Source organism: Mugil cephalus, chromosome 6 (assembly GCF_022458985.1).
Source record: "Mugil cephalus isolate CIBA_MC_2020 chromosome 6, CIBA_Mcephalus_1.1, whole genome shotgun sequence".
NCBI classification, from domain to species: Eukaryota; Metazoa; Chordata; class Actinopteri; order Mugiliformes; family Mugilidae; genus Mugil; species Mugil cephalus.
In genome coordinates, this window is record NC_061775.1 from 1,485,707 (window position 1) to 1,508,786 (window position 23,080).

Below are 23,080 nucleotides of genomic sequence, written 5' to 3' on the forward strand. Positions count from 1 at the left end.
GGATTGAAGTTATTTTGCTAAGCTGCTCTTCTCTGCCGTTGAACAAACCATGTGTGGGGAGCCGTGTCTGTGCAGCGTTATTTGTGATATTTGCTGCAAAGGCAGATTAATACACTAGGAATCTACAACAATTTTCCTTCCTCCCCAGCAGACAGCAGCATAAAATTACACACTTGCCACCATATCCTGATAAAACATCTGCAGCATCTTACTACAATTCTGATGTGATCTTCCTTAAGAAAAAGAGGTGACTCAGACAACACAGTTCCCCAACCTGATAAACTGTGGCCTTCCTGTCAGGTAAGTTGATATTATATATCATAATCATATATCATCTTATAAAGTAAAGGTAAGTATGACATTTGCTGTGACTGTGGGTGCATGTTGCAACTGCTGCCTGATATAAAAATGCACAGTAAATTTGGTTGTGTAAATTCCCATTTTATTAATCCTCTTTAATCTGAGGATTCAGTTTATTCAATGTGTGTGTGTGTAACTCCCTACCACCACAAACATAATATTTACATTTGATATTAAAGTTAAATCCATAAAATGTTAAAATTATAATTTAGGAGTTGAGGTAGTGGCGATTAGATAACTTCCACTTTTTAACCTTCGAAGAAATATGATTGTTGCTGCTAAAAGTTGAGTACTTTAAAATGGGGATCTATGGGGACTGACACACTTTAAAGTTTTGTCTCTAGTGGCCATTTGTTTTTGGCACTTTATTTTTAATCCCTGGAGGATAACGTTTGATTAACTCTTGCAGAATGTCTCTTCATGTCTATTTTTATTTGACTCCATTTCATTTCCTGACATTTTCCTCCACTGTCTAGGTAAGCAATCTTGATTTTAAATTTAATGTCTCAACGACTACGGCTAAAAGAATCTGATGAATTCACTTCCCCCTCAGGACTATTTGTATTAACTTCGCCATTTCCATAATTTTTTATTTAGTTTTTGCTTTTTTTTTTGGCTTATGACCAACTATGCTGTAGCAACTCATTATGTAATAACTCAAAAGTAATAAAAGTTCATAATGTAATAATTGGCTCATAATGTGACTATATAATGTAATAACAGCTTTGTGGATAATGTAATAACTTATTACATTATGAGCCTTATTGGTGCCGCTCATAATGTAATAATAGCTCATACTGTAGGGGTGGAAGGAAATCCTTTCATCTGTCTCTCTGTCTGTCTGTCAGCAGGATCACACAATCTCTGCAAAACATAGTGGAGAAATGGCCATCTTAGATGCCATATATCTCTGCCCCCAATACATATCATTAACAATTAATTGTGCAAAATTGCACATGCTGACAACAAGAATGCACTAAGGGAAGAGGTCTGTGTTGGACTATCTACATAGGTAGCGCGACAGTAACCAACTCAAAAGCTGGCAGGAGAAGAGGGCAAATTAGGGAAGAAGGGAGACTGCAGTTCATTTAGCTCAGAAAGAGCATTTTCTTTGTTGACTGTGGCTACAATAAATGCAGGACACAATAAAAATGAACACTATTTTCTTCCATACCACCTGATGAAGACCTTTCAGTTGTTGATTTTATTCTTGTCTTAATGCCAGTCTAATAAAGATTTTTGAGCATTGTTTTCCTACTAATTACTTAAATACATGATAGCAACCTGTATGGCATGTGAGTACACAAAGGCTGTCAGTAAAGTAAAAACATAAGTCCAAATAAACTTAACTAAACAATATGCATAAATAATACATGACCATACATTATGGCTGCCAACAAATACCAATTCTAGGGGGGTCCATTTGTCAATGACTGTGTCAATGTTCACTCAGATCAAGGTCCAATGACTGAATGGAATTTTTTTTTTTATTTATTTTTACTTCTCTTCCCCAGGTACTCAGGTTTCCTCCCACTGGTTTCCTCCCACCTACCAAGACATGCTTGTTAGTTTGATTCTAAATGGTTAGCCTCTGTGTGTTAGTCCTTTCATCCAAAGACAAGTTAGGTAAGCTGCAGCAACCCAGCAAGATGATGAGACTTCTCTCCTCCTTGAACCACCATTTTACCATGGTGGACCCTCCCTGGAGAGTTACCAGGGCCCCACCCTGGAGTCTGGGACTGGCGCTCATGGATGAGTGTCTGGTGGCCGGGCCTTTGCCCATGGGGTCCGGCTGGGCACAACCTGAACTGGATGCATGGGCTCACCACCCTTTGGGCCCACCACTCGCAGGAGGAGCATGAAGGGTCTGGTGCACTGTAAGACCAAACATGGAACCCAGCACGCCAAGGCAGAAGCCTTGGCGGTCTGATCCTGAGTTATGGAAGCTGGCTCTTGGAACATGGAATGTGACCTCTCTGGTGGGGAAGGAGTCGGAGTTTGTGGAAAAGGTTGAGTGCTATTGACTAGATATTGTCGAAACCGGGTAGGCAGACCCAGGAGCAGGGAAGGAGGCAGAAGCAGAGGTTAGGTGAAAAAAGTGTTTATTGAGCAGAGTGGTGTGGCAGGGAGACTGGCGTCAGCAGATGAAGGCGGACGGGCAGGCTGGTGAAGAATGAGTTCAGGCTGGAGATGCAGGCTGGAGTCCGGGTGGAGAGTGTAGCTGGTGTGCAGAAGAGAGATCAGATTAGTTTACAGGAAAAGCTAACAACAAGAATTCAGACAGATAGTGTAGCGAGCTGTGGCCCAGGATCTTAAATAGCCAAGTTGATGACCAGATGAGCAGCAGCTGAGAGGCCTTGGCTTCAGCACAGCAGTCTCGCATCTGTAATCAGGATTTGTACACACAAAATAGGGAGCAAGGACAGAGGGCATGACAAGATATAGCTAGCCTCACCTTGACACATAGATCCCAAGTCATTAAGAGGACCCTTGCGCTACTTGAGAGGTGGAGGGCCAGAGTGGGCTTTTTGGTTGCCCTCAGACTTTGGCCTTTATGTTGGGGTTCTCCCAGGTGGACAAAAGGGTTGCTTCCCTACATCTTGAGTTGAGGGAACGGGTCCTGAATCTTGTTTGTGCTTATGCACCCAACAGCAGTTCAAAGTAACCACCCCAGGATGGATGCTGAATGGATAGTGAGGATCTGCTGAGAACACCTGGTGGATGAAACTGTCAAGATGGTCTTCAACTTCCACCTCCGACAGAGCTTCAACTGCTTCCCAGGAGCGGTGGGGGGCACAAGAGGCTGTTGTGAGTTGTGGCTGCAAGATCGGTGGTACAACTCAAGGCGATAAACCCTGAACCTACTGGTGGGCCCCAAAGGTGAAGAGAGCCATCAGGCTGAAGGAGGAGACCTACGGGGCATGGTTGGTATGTTGGTCTACCAACATACATCTATGTCAGCTGATGGGCACCATATGGCTAAGTGTACCATGGCCAGGGCAGTCACTGAGGGAAAAGCCTGAGTGTGGGAGGAGTTCGGGGAGGCTGTGGAAGAAGATGGTCATTGCCGAAAAGATTCTGGCAAACCATCTGGCGCCTCAGGGGTGGTAGGGAGCACACCATTTTTGGAGGGGACGGGGAGCTGCGATGGAGGAAGGAATGGCTTTATAACCTTTGAACCTCAGATCGAGGAGGAACAATGCGATTTTTGTCCTGGACATGGTACCATGGACCAGCTCTTTACCCTCGCTAGGATGCTGGAGGGGTTTACCCAACTGGTCCACATGTGTTTTGTGGATTTGGAGAAGGCTTAAAACCGTGTTCCCAGAGGAATCTTGTAGGAGTGCTCCGGGAGTATGGGGTGGACAGGAACTAGTTGAGAGTTGGACTCTGCCGGGCTGCCCTTTGTCACTTTGTTTACAACTATTATGGACCAGAGCATCAGTAAGTCTCATAATGTAGTAAGTTATTACATTATGCGCAAAGATGTTATTACATTATGTGCTCATGATTTTATTACAATATGAGCCGATTAATACATTATGAACTTTTATTACATTTAAGTTATTACATTACAAGCCATTGTTACATTATGAGTTGCTTCATATGTACCTGTAAAACAACTGACACCTTTGTCTGAAATCACATTTACTAATCTCTGATGATGAATAGTCAGTGGTTTATTTAACAGTAAGCAATTAAATAAGACAATTAAAGAAAAATGGTGGAAAGAATATGTGGAGTCATTTCAGACCTAACACAATATGGTCAGTGCCAATGTTCTAACTGTGAAGGAACCCCTTTTTAAACATCACTGTTAGAGTGTTAGCTGAAAGCTGTGCAGTCTGGAAACTTTTATTCTAAATCACAACAAGAAGTGCCTACATATTTAGTAAGTGCTATTAATTTCGAGGAGTGGTTTTTATCTACATAAGGAACTCTATGTTTTGCTGTATCATCTCATTAAATGGACAGCTTGGTTATTTTTAGTCTGTAACATGAATATGAATGAATATGAATAAATGATTTGATTCCACTGTGGGTACATTGTTGTATGCATTGCTGCTGTTAAAGTGCCAGTTAATTCACAACATAAACACAATCTACAATTCCATCATCAACTGCCATTTATTAGTATCAAACCACTGCTACAAAATTACAACATGATGAAAATGGACTTGCATACGTGCTATACACAATGTAAGCTTTAAAGTAATTAAAGTACATGAATTTTATTTCTGGACAAATATTGAATATATATAGATATATTTATGCCATATATATCATTCCAGTGATCTAGAGCCTACAAATGTACAACTTTACCTCTGGTGGCTAAAGGATCTTAATACACATTTGAAGAGACATTTCCATTCCACACTTTTTCAGCATTTTAGATAAATCAAAGACCATAAAAAAGAAAAAAAAATAGAGAATTAAAAGCACATAGAGAAAACTTTAATATGGTTCTGCCAACCTCCTAGTGTTATATAAAATAAAATAATTTACATGTGACACACTGACGATGACAACAACTAATTAGCTGTGTCATTCAGTAAATAAAACTAATCTACTTTTTGAGGCATGGAAACAAGTGAAATGGGATTACATTTACTGTCAGTCAAAAAATGGCATTTTCTTTATGTCAGTCCTTTCACTCCTTCCTGGAAACTTGACAATTGCCTGGGAGCTTCATGGAAAAACACTTTGCAGTGCATGATTCAGTCATCGGCATCATGGAGAGATCTGGTTCAGATAGCTTGCTTTAAAACCTAGGCATTATCTCAGGCGCTGCATCATTGGCTGGCAACTTATTTTCCAGTTCACTGGAAATAATGAGGGACAGGTTGACAAATACTTGGTGCAACCTCTTTTGTAAAATAGCATGTCCCCCCCCCCCCCCCCCCCCACGCTGGCAGCTGCCACATTTTTTGCAGGGATTTCGAAGAAATTGAAGAGTCTTACCAGCCAGATATTACTCATTTTCGCGCATGTTGTTGGGAACACTGAAATGTTGGCGAGAAGCGAAAGAGGCCTATTTCAAAAAACAATTTTTTTTTTCTTTTTTCTGTTTAGAATTGAATCAAATCTACTCGGAGACTACTCAGAGAAAGAAATTCACAATTTTTCCCCTCTCCCTTTCTGCTTGGGTTTGACAGTAGGGGATAGCCTTTGCCTGCTGTGCAACAAACATATCTACCAAACTGAATGCACTCAAGAAACAGAGTTTTTTTTGATACTGACAACTCAGTATGCTGCTCAGGGAAGAGGGATGGTGACTGCAGGAGCCAGGCAGCAGCAGCCCCAGCGTGTAGCATGACACAATCCCCCAGTTTAAACGGACAAAGGCATGGGAAGGGGTTTCATTAACTGCAAGGTCAGGAAGAATCCAGCTCCTCCAGCCTCCCCTTTGTTCATGTCGATGCTTTTAGCAGAGAGCCAAACAATACTTTGACATCATGCTAATAATGTGCACAACCTATAGCATGTGTAGCTGTAACGATTCTGCAGTAAAATTCTGTTTTATATAGATTAACTTACAGGAGAGGAGCTAAAAGCATCTCATAACTTATGGTGAAATCATAATGAATATTTGTCTGAAAACATATGTGAAAGATTTCTATCAACACAAAGTAGCTCATTCTCACTGTCATATTGTCCTTCAAGGCTGTAAATACCACTTGCAATATGTTGCCTCACCTCCCTGCTCGTACAGCTTATCTCTTCTGCAGTCACAGAGAGTCACAGTGAGTGTGTCATGATGTTTCTTCCACTGACATCCAGACCCACATCGGCTGCAAAAAGTCATTCCTGCTGCCTTTCCATCTTTAAGCTGTGTTTTATTACAGGTGCAAGAATACTAGACAGTGTCAGTTACAGCATATCAATAGCAGAATAGATGATCTGGTAGTATCCAGATGATTTGAACCCTGCTTCTCAATCCCCTGAAGATAAACACGCAATACTACACTGAAATGATTCCTTGATCTTAATTATTTTGATGACATTTCGCTCTGTTATTTCTAACAGTTATTACATCTTCTACTACCACTTATCCTCACTGGGGTCACAGACATACAGACAACCATTCATGCTCACACCTAGGGTCAATTTAGAATCACCAATTAACCTAGTAAGTTGGGAGAAAACCCACATGACATGCTCCACTCAGAAAGGCCCGAGCCAGATTCAAACCCGGACCTTCTCACTGGGAGGTATCACATGTTAAGCCTTATCATACTTTTTTTTTTAAAGAACCTCCTTAAAAGACTACAAATGGAACCTGTTTGCTTCTGTATTGAGAAAAAAAGGTTTAGTTGATGTTATAAATAGCCAATGTAAAGAGCTGTCATTTATATTTTTGTTACACCTAACAACAGCTTTCTCTTGGCTTTGGCAATTATGCTCTATATGATGGTTGGGACATGGTATCAGTCTGATTGATAAAATACATTAAAGGCACATTTACTAAAGCAGTTGTCCCTCTCACTTTAAATAGCTGTGGTCTCTTAACGCAACAAACTCAAGCTTGTCATGAACATACTCAAACTCAAGAGCACCATTGTGACACATCAGGCTGACAGGGAAAGGGTGCTTTGAAATGAGAAATTTAAAAATTCAGGGTGGGGATTGTGAGGCCGTAATAATATGCATATGCACTTGCATGAATATTTAAAATCCTCTTATACCAAATTTAAAAGTTGAGATTGTTTTTTTTTTCTTTCTTTCTTTTTACTTCCGCTGTCAGCCTGCAGCGCGAGGTTAGGCAGTGATCTTTTTCAGGTGGGTGGCGTGGCCTCCTTTCAGCTTGTTCATCAACATGACTTTTTCCTCTGAACTTTTACGAGGTAGGTCGTACCATGGATGTTTTAGTCAAGAGTCTATTCAGGTCACAGGATACTCGAAAGCTCTCTGAGCTACTGGGGAAAAAGAACCAGATGTAATCTAGCCCAGATACACTATGGGATGGGAATGAGAAGTGACTTATGTTTGTAAATATCTCCACATATACAGAGCCACACACTCAAGTCATTGATGAGGTTGCAGTGCAAACGGTGGTTAATCCTATGTGCTGTGGCATCTGGCCATCTGGACTCCGGAGGATTTATGGAGCGTTGGAGGCCAGAGGAGAAGGGATCAAATATGCATGATACTGCACAATTAGGACTACTCAAAAACTCAGGCTGCTCTGTACAAACATACTAATATGTTCCTCAAGTTGAACGTGAGCCGGACTTAACATCAATGCGGATAAATGGACCCGGCCATTATTTTCAAGGGGGCATTACACCAAACTGTCAGTCTGTGAAACCTTACATACAACATTCAATTATGCTTGATGCATTATTTTAGAGCCAAGAACTGTAATCATGTGCAATTACTGCCTTCAAATGGTGTGGTGTGGTCATCATTGCGAAGTCATGTAAAGAACGTAGTGAGAGCACAGCTGCTCCCGTGAAAACAGAAAACACAACTTCATTTGAAGGCAGCAATAGTTGGCTTTTGCTCTTTTTAATGTTAAGTTGGCTAACATTGTTATTGGCATTAGCAACTGTAATACTTGTTAGCTAGCGTTCCTGTGACTAACGTTACATAATGTGATGTTAGCTAATGTCTTAATGTCTTTGATTTAGTATTTAGTATTTAGTATTTTATGTTTTGAGGATGATGTAAACTCCGGCTCAAACCCTCTTGCGGCAGTAATGAAAAATCCCTTTCATTAACTCAGATGTGGGTTTATATTGTAACATGGAGACTTTTATTGCAAATAATACTGATTTGATAAAAGGGACTCGTTAACACCATGATTAGAAATAATCAACATCCAGTACATTTCATATGGAATACTAGCATGGTCTTAACTGCTTAGACAAGCAACCAACATAACTCCAAACTGTCACCAATGTGCCACAATAATCATCATGACTCAAAATAGCAGTTGTTTTAGTTTATCAGCAAAGTTAATCGAAATAAATCCCAAACAAACGTAGCCTGGTGATCCGTAGGAGGTATGTATTTTTAGACCAGGTTAATGAACCAAACATTTGCAAAACCGGTTCCATTCATAAAAAGTATGAATATCTGTAAAATGGCCACCTCAAAAACACAGGTTAACTTTGACATGCAGCACAACCATACTCTCTGCACATCTTCAAACACGCAAGTGTGTGAAAACTATGACTACACACTGGCTCTAAAGATCAAAAGGTAATCCTATTTTCTCCAAATATACACACATTGATTCTTTTCTATAATACTGTTATATTGGTTCACACCCTCTCTGTTTCAAAAAGTAGGTAATTTGATTGCAAACATTGTTCTTTTTAATGTACTTAAATCAACAACAGTTATGGCATCTAAATGAACCAGACAACATTATAAACTATGCCACACTGTGCCCCATTCAAATAAATGTCACATATTCAGTTTTACATGTTTCAAATGTATTTTTTATACATTGTTTTCATAAAGGAAGAGAATAAATATAGTTCTGACCCATTTTCATTATACCGTAACATTTAAACCATGGTGCAGTATTTTTCAATTTGTAAAACAAGCTGGTAACAATTTCAGTACAAACAATAAAAGAAAAAACAAAAATAGCAGAACTGAAATCACCACAAAACATAAAAAAAAAAAAAATAAGTGTTTGTGCTTTAATTCTTTTAACCGCAATGGCTATTTTTTCTACAGATTTGCAGTTACGAGTTCACACACCGTGAAAACCGTGTGTGAACTGTTAGTCCTTGATCGTGGGGCAAAAATATAGTCCCAATCCAAACGTGACTCCCTAACATTTTAACCTGTACCACAAATACTGCATTAGTAAGTATCAGACTTATTGGAGGATACCTGCGAGAAACATCAGCTTGATTTTATTGAATATAATGCCTTATCCGAGAGATACGTCAGCTAATGGTTTATGAACATTAAGTAGAGTCAGAGACAGATGAGTTGGACCTTATTGAGAGCATCTGGAAGTGTCCTTGTAAAGGAGGGTAATTTAATGTCTATGGTACTATTAAGGCATTGCAGTACAGTATCTCTGTTTCCAGCATGAATTAAAGATACTTGAGGATGAATATGCCATGCTGACAGTCTCGTCACACAGTAAACCCTTACAATAATACTGATTTGGAGCCTTGATATGATTCCTTTCCATTAACAAAAAGTCACAGTTCATTCTATTAAACACCCTTGTGATTGAATTTTTTCCTTAACTCAGGGACATTGATCATTTGTTTTGTATAATTTGATCGTCTTTGCGGAGCTGTTAGCACCTTCTGTCATGTTTGTAGCTGCATTTTGTGTCCTGTTGCTCATAAGAAAGACTCTGAAGTCAAAGCAGGTTAATTCATTATTTACTTAAAGAGGCCATATTATGCTCATTTCTGAGAGCGTACATTTTTGGGACGGCCTGCTGTAGGTTTATATTGTACTGTTTAGAGTCTTGAGTGCTCAACAAAACACATTATTTCTTTCATGAAGTTCATTGGGGCAGCACATTTTTTACTCCCCTGTCTTGAACGCTCTGAAACAAACAGAACAGGAGGGCAAATAAACCCTCTGATTTCTTGGTAACGTGTCAGTGCTCAAACATGCTCCGTACATGTACATGTACATTACAACCACTTTAAAGTGTAATGATCCTGTTTCAGTTACAGTGGTTACATGTGGGTATTTCACAAAAAACATCACTGCTTAAAATGTTGTTTCAGCCCACTTAAACAGATGAAAGCTATTGTTTTGGCAGTCACTGGATGTGTGTGTGGAGTGGATCAATGAGACTTTGTATGAAAATGTACTTTTTATACAGAACGGAATTAGAATTGGACATGTCTTTCTTCTAATAACCTATTGTCAATAAAGGACACCCTGCTGCATAGGGGCATAAAGGCCCTGGTCACTATTTGAGGACGTATGTTAAGTAATGGAAGAAAAGGCTGGACTACAAAACAGGTAGTTTAGGAGCAGGAGAAAGCAGAAGTCTTCTGTGGGAGAAAGAAACTCCCTTTGGCATGGACTCTAGTCTTTGCAAACCTTTAACGAGGAATAAGGGGGGAAAAATCAAAAAGCATAATACGACCTCTTTGACCAAATGTGTAAATGAAAGGCTTTGACTCCAAGTTTCTTTATTGAAGTAAACACTGAAGTAGATATATTTACTGTAAAATAGATTGTAATATATTTAAATATAGATTTCTGTAGGGAGAAGGTAAGGAATAAAATACCATTATCCAACTATCACACCAAAAGCTGAGGCTGAAAACTTTTATCAATCTACAGTGTTTCCATCAAGTTTGACTAGCAGGTGCACAGCCAATTCAGAAACAAAATGCTCCCCTTGATGTGGCATGTTTTAAGAATTTCACGCTTTAAGCTAAACTTGGGCTCTGCTTTGTCATCTGCTGTGACATTCATAAATGTGGAATATACTGTATTAGTTATATTTTCAAAAAGAATGTAAACATAGGGCAGCGATGTTCCTCCCTTCATACTGTACAAAGTCATGATTTGTGTTAATGTTCTTGGTCGAATGAGAAAAGCTGGTCCCACTGGAAAACAAAAGCCTACACTATAATAAAATATAAAGACACAATACAGTATATTTTGCTACTTTGACTGCTGCCTGATCAAAGCTGTTAGGCAGGCGTAGTAACTGAAGGACCCATTTCAGAACGAACGAACAACGAAGTACACCTTCAACACGGTTCATCCATCTATAAAGAAATCATGACAATACGGGTCCTGAAACAGCCCTACCTTTTTTCTTTATTTTTTTTTTCTGTATTTTTATCTAGTATTTTTCTAATCACACTCCATAATCAGAATTTGTATTGATACAAATCTAATTGTCTTTCCTTTCTTCAACAGCCCATAATACATTCAATACAACATTGGTAAGATAATTCTGTGTACTGGGAGACTTGGCACAGTTGCTTCTATTTAGCCACGTACAAAAACAGAAATGGAAAATGGCAATTTTGCGCCGTCGCCTCTTGTAGTAAAAGGAGACATGAAAGTAACTCATTTAGGAGCTGTTGATATGGTTAGTAGTGGTGTGGGGGGGGGGGGGGCACTTATTCACAAGGTGGTCAATCAATCAGAAAAGAAAATATAAGAGGAAATAATAATAATAAAAAACATCATAGTATTTACATGACAGAAATTTCACCAAAAAGCAAAGGAAAAAAAAAAAAAAAAAACTATTTCCCCACACAAAGTAACGCTGATTATTTCCCCACCACGGCTTTTCAACAAACTGTACCAGATTGGATTCCAGCCATCAGCAATGTCAAAAAGGATTCATAAATGCTCTCGACAGTCATTGTGTCTGGGCTGGCCTCTGCTAGTACACGCTGATGAAGGAGGAAAGAGTCAGGATCAGGTATCGGCAGGCCAGCGGGATGTGCGCGCTTCCTGTGCTCCCATAGGGTGCAGTGTTGGGCGCTGTGGGCAGGAAACAAGAGAAGCTCTGATTAGTTGTGATTGCACTTTCACTCTGCCGCAACCACCCTTTACAAACCTGCAGTCAGCTTGGTATGATGCTTTCAAATGAGACTGCAAAAATGGCAATTACTATACAACTGATGCTGATTTGAGTTGGTAAGGGAAACTTTACAGGGTACTTCACAACACTGGTGCCATTGTTCTGTATATTCTGAGCGGAGGTGGAAGTTTTGATCTTTCATTTAGAGAAGTATCAATACCTCACAACTAAATGACTACACACTGGCTCTAAAGATCTAAAGATCATGAATGTATTTTAGCTAAATGCTAAAATGAATTCATTTCGTAGTTTTTCAACAGCCCAACCTAGGTCAGACCCCTGGCTAAAGGTCACAAGGTTAATCTGGAAGTTGACGAGATCACGATTGAAAACAAACAATAAATAAATAAATAATTACTTAAAAAACAACAAATGGGTACTGAATTATATTGGAAGAATTCACTAAAACAATGATTAAACTCATTAAACAATGTAACGTTTAATAAGTATGTAAGGGCATGCTAATAATGTGTCACCTACAGCAGCAACGTGCCCTCTCAGCCTGAAGAAGCTCAGCTAAATGCCAGTAACATGCAACATTCTTGCCTTCATAATCGTCAAACTTCGTACAGGTAAGGGTAAGTATGGGGTGCGATGGTTTTCTAATGGCTTTGAACAGTCACTGCGTAATCCCAAAGGGACATTTACTCCAAAAGGGCACAGTTTTATTGAACAGAACTAAATACTAAATTTGACGCGCTAATTTCCATCTTAACTCCCTGGTAAATCATCCCGATAAACAGGTGAAAGTTGGCTGGTCCTTCCACTTCAGTTAAACAGCCAAGAAGGCAGCCATTGAGGGTGATAAGTGTCCCCTCATTTTGAACTCAACTTTTTGAGTGTACACCATCTGGGTACCAGTGCGTTGCATGCTGCTGTATATATGTCAGTGAGAAAATCTTGAACTCAAAAAGGTAAGTATGGAATTGTGTGATCTGACAACCAGCGAATCTTAACCAATATTAAGTTCTGACTGACTGACTGGGTGGCCCTTCAGGCTTTAGCAATACTGAATAGAGACAGCTCTGCTGGTGATACGTAACCTGAAAAACTGCTTTTCACAATTACAACTTTCTGTTTTTGCATACTGGTGGTGCATTTTTCAGGGCGTTTGCCCCCCTTCCACACACACAAGCCATTACTGTGTTCTTGCTACTTGGCTTGCCAAAATATCTGCTGTGAAAAATGTTGCTCCACCCAACTTTAACCTGACTCAGGGTTTAATCGGTAGTAGTAATAGAAAACACCTGTGTCAAAAAATACCTTTTCTTCCAGCTCATCTATTTTTAGTTGGATGTCAAAACACTTATTCCCCCTTTCTCCTCTTTCATATTAGTGGTCTAAAAAAGGCTTCAGTACAGAGGAGGATAGATGAGGACTACACAAGGTCTTTCTTACTCTGCTATCGAGGCAGGCTGTTGTTTTGTGCTGTTTGTGCTTCTCAGACCAGCGGACAGCCACAGTAATATGAACTGGTCTCTCTGGAGAGCTGCGTGAGGCAGGCAGGGAGGTAGAGGGCAGCCTTTCATTTGGAGGGTCTACTCTGCCTCCTCATCACAATCTTTTAGCTTGTAGCTCAATAAAGTACACCTCGCAAGGTACAAAACACGCACTGCATCAGGGCACACGCACATATACCTGCATGTACAGGTCACATGCATGCCTGCGCACACACAGTGCAGCAAGGCAGTGCAAACACACTCTGCTCTACCAGGGGAAATCATGTGGTGCATGGTCCATATCAGCAGGGTGCCTCTATTTACACGGCCATGTAATTAGTTCACAATGCAATTCCTCTGATGTGGACCTCACGTTGCACACCAAGCAACAACTTCAACATAGCCACACATACTGTGCAGGCACATAGAAGCAGTCGTGGACATATTGAGTCATTTTCTTTGTTTCTGAGATTAGAAATGGTGTTATAGTTTCACGTTTTGCAGCTGCCGATTGTTCCCCTGCTGTGCTACTGTTGTTGTCGACTACGTGTTTTTCAATAAGTGCCTGAGCGGCTTGTCATTAGTGTTGCATATGACTGCCGGTGTGTTAAAATAAATACAATGATGCAGAGATTGATCTTTTTTTACCAACATAATAGCTTGTTGGTGACAATTTTCACATGAGCTACCATGGAGAGAGAGAGAAAAACACATCCCATTATCACCTAACACAGCTCGGCTTTTACCTGATATTTTCAAGCATTATTTGTCAGCACTGAAGTTGTTTACCTATTACGGCGAAAACTATGGCTCGTCTGACAGATGGAAAAGGGGGAAAAGAGAGGAGAACTAGTGAATGGAGGAACACAAATAGGTGCTTATTTTGATGATGTATGTGTCAGATGCACGACTGACCTGTGTGAACTGCAGACCCTCTCTTATTTCTCTCTTTGTCTCCGCCCTTCTATCTTTGTCTCCCCTTTCTACCTCATTCTTTCCCTTTGTATCCCCCCCTCCCCTCTCTCTCATTCTATCCAAAGTACAGGATAATGACACAGTTTTCCTGGGCTGTGAGAGCGAGCTGAGAAATGGTAACCATGGCAACAGCTCCTGTCCTGCTCAGCCGGCCCACTGCTGCCTGAGCTTGAGTGCGTTGCACTGTGCAAGCCACGTTAGCAAAATCATTTAGGGTGTTGTGTTTGTGTGTGAGGTGGTGGGTGGGAAATAAGCAGATGTCAGTATTCCCCTCCTTCAGTTTCACGTTTGACCAGTGTCACAGTAGTTTGTCTCAGTAGTAGCTACACTAATCACACTAATGTCTTATGTAGAACTGCTTTTCATGCAGCAGTTCAAGGGGCTCCCAAAGTAATTATTAGATCTCTGCTATGACTAATGCTGACTTGGTTAGAGTGCATAACAATAAACCACTCAGTACTTCAGGAGGGGTGTGTTAAGTGTGGTTGAGGTACAGTTAGTGTTTCTGGGTTCCTGCTTCCTCACAGTGTTTGATTTTGGGCTTGTTTAATATGTCACTGTGAAAAGCAGGGCCCTCCATTGTTTTGACTGTGTGGGCTGTAACTTGCCATTTTAATTAACTCCCCAACCAGGAGCTGCCTGCAACACCATTACTCTGCTTATTAACATGAAGGGAATAGAAAGGAAAAGAGACAGACAGAAAGTGAGTGAGTGTAGTGAGTGCAAAACAAAGACAGATATGGGCAAAGGAACAGTGAATCAAAGGAAGTGCGAGCTGGGAATAAAAGATAGTGACTAAAAGGGGGTGCAAGACTGAGGCTGCAGCAGCAGTGGACAGGAAATGGGGAAAAAAATGGGACTCTGACAGAGCTTTACCTCTGGGGTTTGAATTTAATTGCTATGTACATTAGTGGCGAGCTACAACGAAGTACCAGAATCCCTGACAATATATCACTGAGAAACCAACAATGTCAAGATGCGCGAACACTGGGAAGACAAGCAGTGCTGCAACGGGAGAGAAAAAGCGGAGAAAAGTGGAGATGAAAGCGATATGCTTCAGTTACTGTTTTTGCAACAGTATTGTAATGAAAAACTAAACTCAGCACTAGCCAAAGTCATATGAATATAACAATCCCCAGTTCTCTCATCTGATTCTGAACTGGAGCCATTACCTTTAAATTGTGTTCTAGAGTATCTGCCCTGCTCACTTTCCCGTTGCTCTGCCCCCCCCCCTTATCCCAAATCTCCATCGACAGCAATTTTGTCACCCATATATCATATGCACAACAAATGCTAAGACCCTGAACCTCAGTCACTGTTGAAACAGATAATGAATCATACTGAAATATGCAACAGAGCCACTCAATGCAGGCTTTGTATTGAGTACCATCTCGAGTGTTGCACTGCACTGTAATTCAGTGGGATATCAATATTAAGTAACAGTATGAGCTATTTTTCCTTCCCGCTTTCAGCCCTTGAAACATCACACACCATCACTCCAATCAGAAATACTCAGTCCTCTGGTTGGTATGCCATAAGCTTTATGTAGGCTCCACACATATGTGTTGAATTGGATTAGGTCCCGTTCATTCATTTGGAAGGATTCATTCCTTGAGTTGGTCGTACCCTCCAAGTAGGTTGTCACTAGCGACACACAGACGGCAGCTAGCCAGGCATCATCCTAATCCCCCCGAGACCAGGGCTTCAGAGATGGGCTCTACCGAGCAGAGGTGGGGGAGGGGTTCAGTGTCCTTGACCATCAATCAGTGGCCTCTGGTCCTCCCTCCACACCCCCTTGGGAGTGCCCATATGAGACACTCCTGAGCCAGAATTGATCCTGTACACACTATGCTTTAAACTGGGATAAATCCTTCTACATGCAAGGTTCACCGAGGGTGTCTTTAACACAGCACAGTAAACACTAAAGGCAGTTTCTTCCAGGCTGCGTGCCAGTGAAACAGTATAAATGGAATATCAAGCGACGCTCATGACATGTGGTGAGAGAGTGCCACACCTTCAAAGAATCTGCTTAGCTTTATCATCTTCTAAGTGCTTACACGCAGAGTGTGCCAGCACCTAATAGAAGGCGATCAAGATATTTTCCATGCCTTACCTCACTTCAGTCCACTGACAGTGAAATACCCTTTCAACATTCATCTCATACCCTTCTGCCTTTAGCAGGCTGCCATACTGAGTTGGTGCACAATTGACTCGCAGACCCATCAGCTCATTCATCCATTCATGTCTCAATTCCTTCTGTTCCCGTACAAGCAAAACGTTCATCATGAACGGATATGATGCTCAAAACTCATCACCTCTGTCTCCCGCTATGCTCCACACACTGCTGCCCCACAGACCCCTCGTTCACACAAACCTTCAAGCTCATTAGCTCCACCAATCATTTACATTAGTGCTGGTAATGAAAAGCCTCCATTAATAAGATGGCCTTCAGAGATCATTTACCTTCCTCCGCCTCCCACAACTGCTGTATCCTCACCCCCCCCCCCCCTCCATATCCTGGTACCTACCGGTTATCAACACCCAGCAGAATGCTTTTTTGGAGCCGGCTCTAATAGCTCCTCTCAGCATCAGTATCTCACTGGAGATTGAATGAGCAAGAGACAGGTCACCTGATAGCTCAGTGAGTGAGCTGGGGGCTCTCGATTGTAGGCTGGCTTTGGCCTTCAGCTTGACTTAATCAACACCTCTGTGGGGTATCTGGACACTTAAGAGAGCCCTCAGCACAGCGTGAGCTGGAGCAAGGAATCCTGACAGAGGAGACATTTCCGGCGTTCTCCACATCGATGCTGTTCCTTTGCTTTATTGATCGACTTCTCCCTCGAATAGTTTCCTTCTCCTCCTTCTACAGTGAATGTGAATTCATTTTATTTGAAATGACTCTGTTACCTGAGAATATTCAAGATCGAGAGTGACCTCGATGTATGTTTATTACACCTATCAATTCAAGGACACACTTTATGCAGGAAATCAATGAGCTTGCAAATGATGTACTTTATATGCATGGCTGACGGATAAATCTCCATTTTTAAAATGTTTCATGAATTTTTCTTTGTAGGATTCTTTTCTTAATCTAGAGGGTAAACTCACATCAGCAAGTTCTAGGAATAAACAAAATAATTAAAAATTAATAAATAAAAAAGAAGACGCAGTACAGTGTGAATTGATAGTCGAAGCAAGCGTTTTTCATCAAAGCATTTCCAAAAGCATATTTTTTCCATGACTTTGGCTGCTCCCGCAAAATCTGTTTAATGTTAGAGGCTTAATAAAATGCACAGGGACACAAACAAATGGCGTCAGCATGTGCTGAGTTCAGGCAGCACCCTTCTCCCTCTCTCTTCCATTCATTGTCTCTATGATAATCTCCCTTACATATTTGGGTCTTTCACTCCCACTCTCTAATAATTCCCCATGCCCCTGTTTCCACTTTTTTGTGCTTATCAGGGTTTTATTTCAGTGCATGTCCTGCTGCAGGCCCAAGGATTTCGCTGAATCAGGCGCTGCTTAGCTCCAGTACCCCCTGTGATGACAGCAACAATCTGGCCAGTTATGAGGAACGCCTCACAACTAACTGCTGCTCTTTGCATCTCCATGAGCTGCCCTATCAATATAGCTCGATAGCATCTGATCTCCAATCAGGAGGCAACCTTCTCTTCCTGCCTGTTCATTTCTGTCAACCTCCTTCACCTGTAGCCTCCTAAAATAGCAAATCCCTGACATTATGTATGTGGGATTATGATAAGAGAGCTCTCCTTTATCAATTTCCATTATGCTGCTGATAACACAGCAGGACTGAATGTAGAGGGTTAAGTGTATTTTCTTGATGGATCTAAGATAACTTTATCACTGCAAACTGTCTGGTTATCACAGTTCACCTGGGGCAATTCGTACCTGACAGGAATTTGATAATACCAAGCATCTCTGCACACGAGCTGCAGTTAAAATTTGCTCAGACGGTCATACTGTATGCAAGATGATCTATATTTTTTGCTCATATTTACCTACCCAGGGCTGTTAATTGAATTCTCTCAGATCAATTCAGTGGTTTACAGAAATTGTCGGTCCAAAAAAGGGCCAAATCAATTGCCAAGTGATTAGCATGCGCAGTGGATTATTTTTAGCTGAGGCGCTGCATAAGACTCAAGGCTGAGTGGTCAACAGGCACAATTCAATGGAGGCACACGCCATATGTTTACGTTAATTATTGCTAGCTCAAAGTCTGTTTTAGATAGTGTACGCCCACAGGCTGTGTGAGTGTCACACATGAAATATCCCTTTATTACAGCAAGACAGAACCTGAGGCAGTGAATGCATTTCAGTCTCTGCTCCCCACCTTGTTTTCAAGAGCCTGCGGGAGGTTCAGATAAAAGATATGGTGTCGTGAAGTGAGCACCATTGATTCAGAGGGGTATTTCATACAGTAGTTTCAGACTGCACAGGCATTGCACTCACACATACAACAGAAAACTCAGTCTAGTCTAGTGTTTGTATGTGTGTATACTCTCCTTTTCTAATTTACACACTGAGGGATCTTTTAAGCAGTTAACAGTTCAAGGTCTCAGAACGAGATTTAAGTATTCACAACATCCTAGCATCTCCTGCCACAAAGTTTACAGCAGCCTTGTGGACGATGAAACAAAGAAAACACAATAAAGCTCCAGTGCTGCTTACATGACCCTCTTGACACTCATAGCTTTGGGAGTTTGCAGTGTGGAATGAGAATGAATCCCTTTTACACTGAAACTAGAAAACTAATTGCAAGGCCGTTAATTAATTCTTAATAGCCTCCGTCTGTCGTCCTGGAGATGGGCTGCACTAAAAAGGCTAAAAACTATGTCACTAATGTCAGCTGTGTTTAATGTGAGGGCTGTATTTAAGGCAGAAATAAGAGAGAGTTTGACATGTGTCACAGTGATGATCTTATTTCGACATTTCCGAGAGCTCACTGGAAATGAGAAAAATTAAAAATGAATGATTAGTAGGTCATAATGCAGAGAGTGAGGAAATATAGCATAGTATACTGCAGTTGGAGGCAGATAAGGTTTTGGATAAGAGATAAGGTTATGGTAGATGAGGTTATCTGAAAGAAGTTCAAAACTGTACCTGTGTGACGTTTAGATCCTTTGAATGACTAAAAGCAAGAATGTCCTCATGTTGAATACCAGAGGTAAAAATGTTGAGGAGCTACTAGTATGGCTAAGTCACTACAAAGATGGCAAGAGTTGTCTGCTGACATTCTAGCTACCAAGCTATCTTAGACCATTGTACCTGCTGTTTAGCAATAGATGGTGACAGGTGGCATCTCTAATGATCCTCTTCTCATCTGCCCACCTCAGCTCTAACCACGGTCCATGTGGATGACCATTTTTGAACTAGCTGTGAGTCAGACACTGCCAAGATGGTGACAGCTTTATATCCAGTCAATGGTAACAAACCACCTGGTTTGTCAGGTTTTAGAGATATCTGCTTAATCCAAAAGTAAGATACTGGAACTGAAAACAGAAATAGTGGAACAGAAGTACTTAGTAGCATAAAATACCTCAAAGGTCTATCCACAATTTCAAAACAGTTTAAGAGCAGACAAGTCGAGGTGGACTGAGGCATTCTGAATAGCAGAAATAAAAACAATGACTGCCTTTGAACGTTACATCCAATTTGAGCCATGAGTGTTTTGAACTACTATTTGGCCCTGTAGAGCTGTGTGTACAGACAATAAACTGTGCAACACTTGAATGTTTAGGCCGTATGAATAAAAGGCTGAAACGTGTCAGATCCCAAAAAAGACCTTATCTGCTCCTCCACAAACAGCCTCTCTACTCCAAATCCACTTAGCCTTTCCTCTGTAGGCTTATCCTCTCTGCCACACTGACACTATCGACGTGCAACTTTCATGGCTGCATAAATACCATAAACAATGATGGTGACACATGCTCTTTCCCTTTGATGTGTGACTACGCTTAGTGACTGTGGATCCCAAGTCTGTGACTACCACTCACTCTGCCTTTACATTCCGGTTTTTCACATGAGGTCAAACATTATCGACTTGAATCACTGAGGGGAATGAGCCTGCGTTTACCGACAAATTAGACTGGTGGATTGACCCCCGGTTCAACTCAGCCGGGTTGGGTTCCAGAAGCAGCAAATATCAATACACGTGGTAAAACACACACATCTCCCCGTGGTCGCTGAAAAACGAGCAGATGGATTCACATTTACATACAGTATTCATCATCCAGTTGAGTCACTGCTCTCATGACAGAAAATCTGAGTATGGGAAATGTCACTTCATTTGCATTGCATTCATACCATTAAATACAATTACAGAAGAATGTAAAGGGTCACAAAGTGGTAACATCAAAGGAGCTGATGTTGTCTGTTGAGAAAATAATGAACGCTTCAACAGTTGTTTCAAAAACGCAGTACTATTGATCAGTATGATCCATGATCCAATAGAGTCCCTCTATCACTGATAATTTGTTCTTGTATGATGTGTAATCCCAGCATGGCATGCTAAAAATATATCCAAGCCCAACGAATATGATGTCACAGCAATAACACAATCATGCAGACTCGTTGAATGGAATTTAATTGCAGAGCGTTCCACCCCAGATTGTGCCAGCTAAAAAACAAAACAAATCAAAAACACTCTTTTAACATGACTCTTGACAGCACTCTTGGATGCTGCTACACTGTAAATTAATTTTTTTTTTTACTTTAAATTTTAATTTGTCAAACCGCAGCCATGCATGCAGCTTTTCCCCTACTCCTCTGATCTCGATGCTTTTTTGTATAGCCAGTTATATAAGACACAGCTGGAAATAATGCACCATATTTGGATCTCAGTTCTTTCCAACTTCCACATACTGCCATTTAGTTCCAGCTTGAGTTCCTACTAAAGTAGGATATATATAAAATATATTATAATATATAAGAAATGTATTTATTATTTTTATAAATCCATAGTCTCATCTCATAGTCCATACCGCTTAATCCTTCACTAGGGTTGCAGGGGTTGCTGGAGTGGCGGAGAGAGGCGGGATACACCCTAGGTTGCAAGCCTATCGCAGGGCCAACACATAGACAAACAACCATTCACACTCACACTCACACCTAGGGTCAAGAGTCACCAGTCAGCCTAAGGAGGTGGACTCGAACTCAGACCTGGCCCGGCTAATGTGGCCATTGATAGTGGCCACTGATAGGAGGTTCCTCTGTCAAAAATTGAGAAACTTGAAAGGATGATTAATTCATCAATCAGGAGATGGTTTGGTCACAGCGCTGTATGGGAAAGGCATACTGGAGCTCCCGGTAACTACTCTAACAGAGGAGTTTAAGTGTTCTAAGGCTAGACTAGAGGTGACTCTTACGCAGTTGAAAGATCCAGTAGTTAGGTGTACAGCCCCAGTGGTTAAAACAAGGAGGAAGTGGAATCCAAGAAACGCGGTACAGGAAGCACAGGCTGCCCTCATTAGATTTATGAAAGGGGCTATTTATGATGTGCTGCCATATCCCCATGTTGTGTATGCACACTTAGCCACATTCTGACTGGTTGGAGGGTTAGTCTATCCCAAGGGCGATATACCTGGCATCATAACCAGGTGCTGAAATGCTTAGCAGCTGCAATTGAGGAAAAACGGGTTCAAGCAAATTCCTCATCTGCTAGAAAGGTGAATAGACATACTATGTTTGTTTGGGAGGGAGAAAAGGGTAGACCAGCGATGATCAAGCATAGCGCAGGGTAGCTAAGGGTGGGCGGAGCCTGGGAACTGAGGTCCAACTTAAACGGTCAGCTGAGAAGTAGCGAGCAGTAGGCGGAGACCGGACCTGCTGTTGAGGTCGGAAAAAGAGAAGATAGTGTGTACTGTTAAGCCTTCTTGAAGTGTAGTCGCATGTCCCATTACTTCTTCTGTAGGTTAGCTTTTCAGTTGGACGAGGCTTTTAAATGTGTTTTGCCTCGGATCATGGCACTAGGGATTGTAACATCTTATCCTGTGTATTTATGAATGCCCTTAGTCAACAAGTAGTAAGCACTGCATTGGCTACATGTGACCATTTCATGAGAATGAGTTATTCCAATTCATTATACCTGAAAGTGTCCATGTGTGTCTAACCATTTGAAGTTTTTTTAGATAACAAAAAGAGTTGATTGATGAGAAAGACATATTACTGCAATTTACTGCAAGTCTACTCTCTGGGTTATATACTGCCAAATATTTTAAGAGGAACTGAGTCAGAAAACAATTTCATGTAATTCTGTTCTGAAGTTACTGAGAAAATTCATTAACATGGCTGTTTTGTACTCAAATTGCTTAGAATCTGCCAGGAGTGCCAATCTTTGGGGCATACTTGAACAGATGATCAAGGAACATGGTACATTATTGGTAAATACACTGTACGTAATTTTGCCCACTCTCAACTCTAGTTCAGAATTTTCGGCAAAAACAAACAAACAAAGAACTTTTACTGTTGTGTCAAAATAAACACTAATTATCCAGATGTAAACTAACAATGCAAGACACTAATGTCAGACTGGTAAATGAACCACCTTCGAAATAGAGACCATTCATCTGATTCTAATCTCCTCTACTATGGTTTATTATTTTGGGGTTAGGGGCCTCTTTACAGTGATCTTCTACTGTTTTATGTTGGGATACAGATCAGTGTCTGTGGGCCCATCAGGAGCCACCCACCATCACTAAGATCTCTGCATGCTAGATGGCATTAGGAATACTAAATGTAA

General features: G+C 41.0%; 1 protein-coding gene across 3 annotated transcripts in view; it reads right to left on the bottom strand.

Annotated features, from left to right (window-relative positions):
• Positions 1 to 2,447: 2,447 nt before the first annotated feature.
• Positions 2,448 to 23,080, bottom strand: part of negr1 (neuronal growth regulator 1) — a 148,567-nt gene continuing 127,934 nt past the window's right edge. The window contains exon 7 of one of the 3 annotated variants that reach the window (XM_047586831.1): positions 2,448 to 2,581. In XM_047586831.1, coding sequence (XP_047442787.1) covers positions 2,463 to 2,581 — 119 coding nt within the window. In that variant the 3' untranslated portion in view covers positions 2,448 to 2,462. Of the gene's footprint in view, positions 2,582 to 4,469; positions 11,809 to 23,080 lie in introns of those variants that run through there. The other 2 variants (XM_047586830.1, XM_047586832.1) reach the window with 2 other exon arrangements.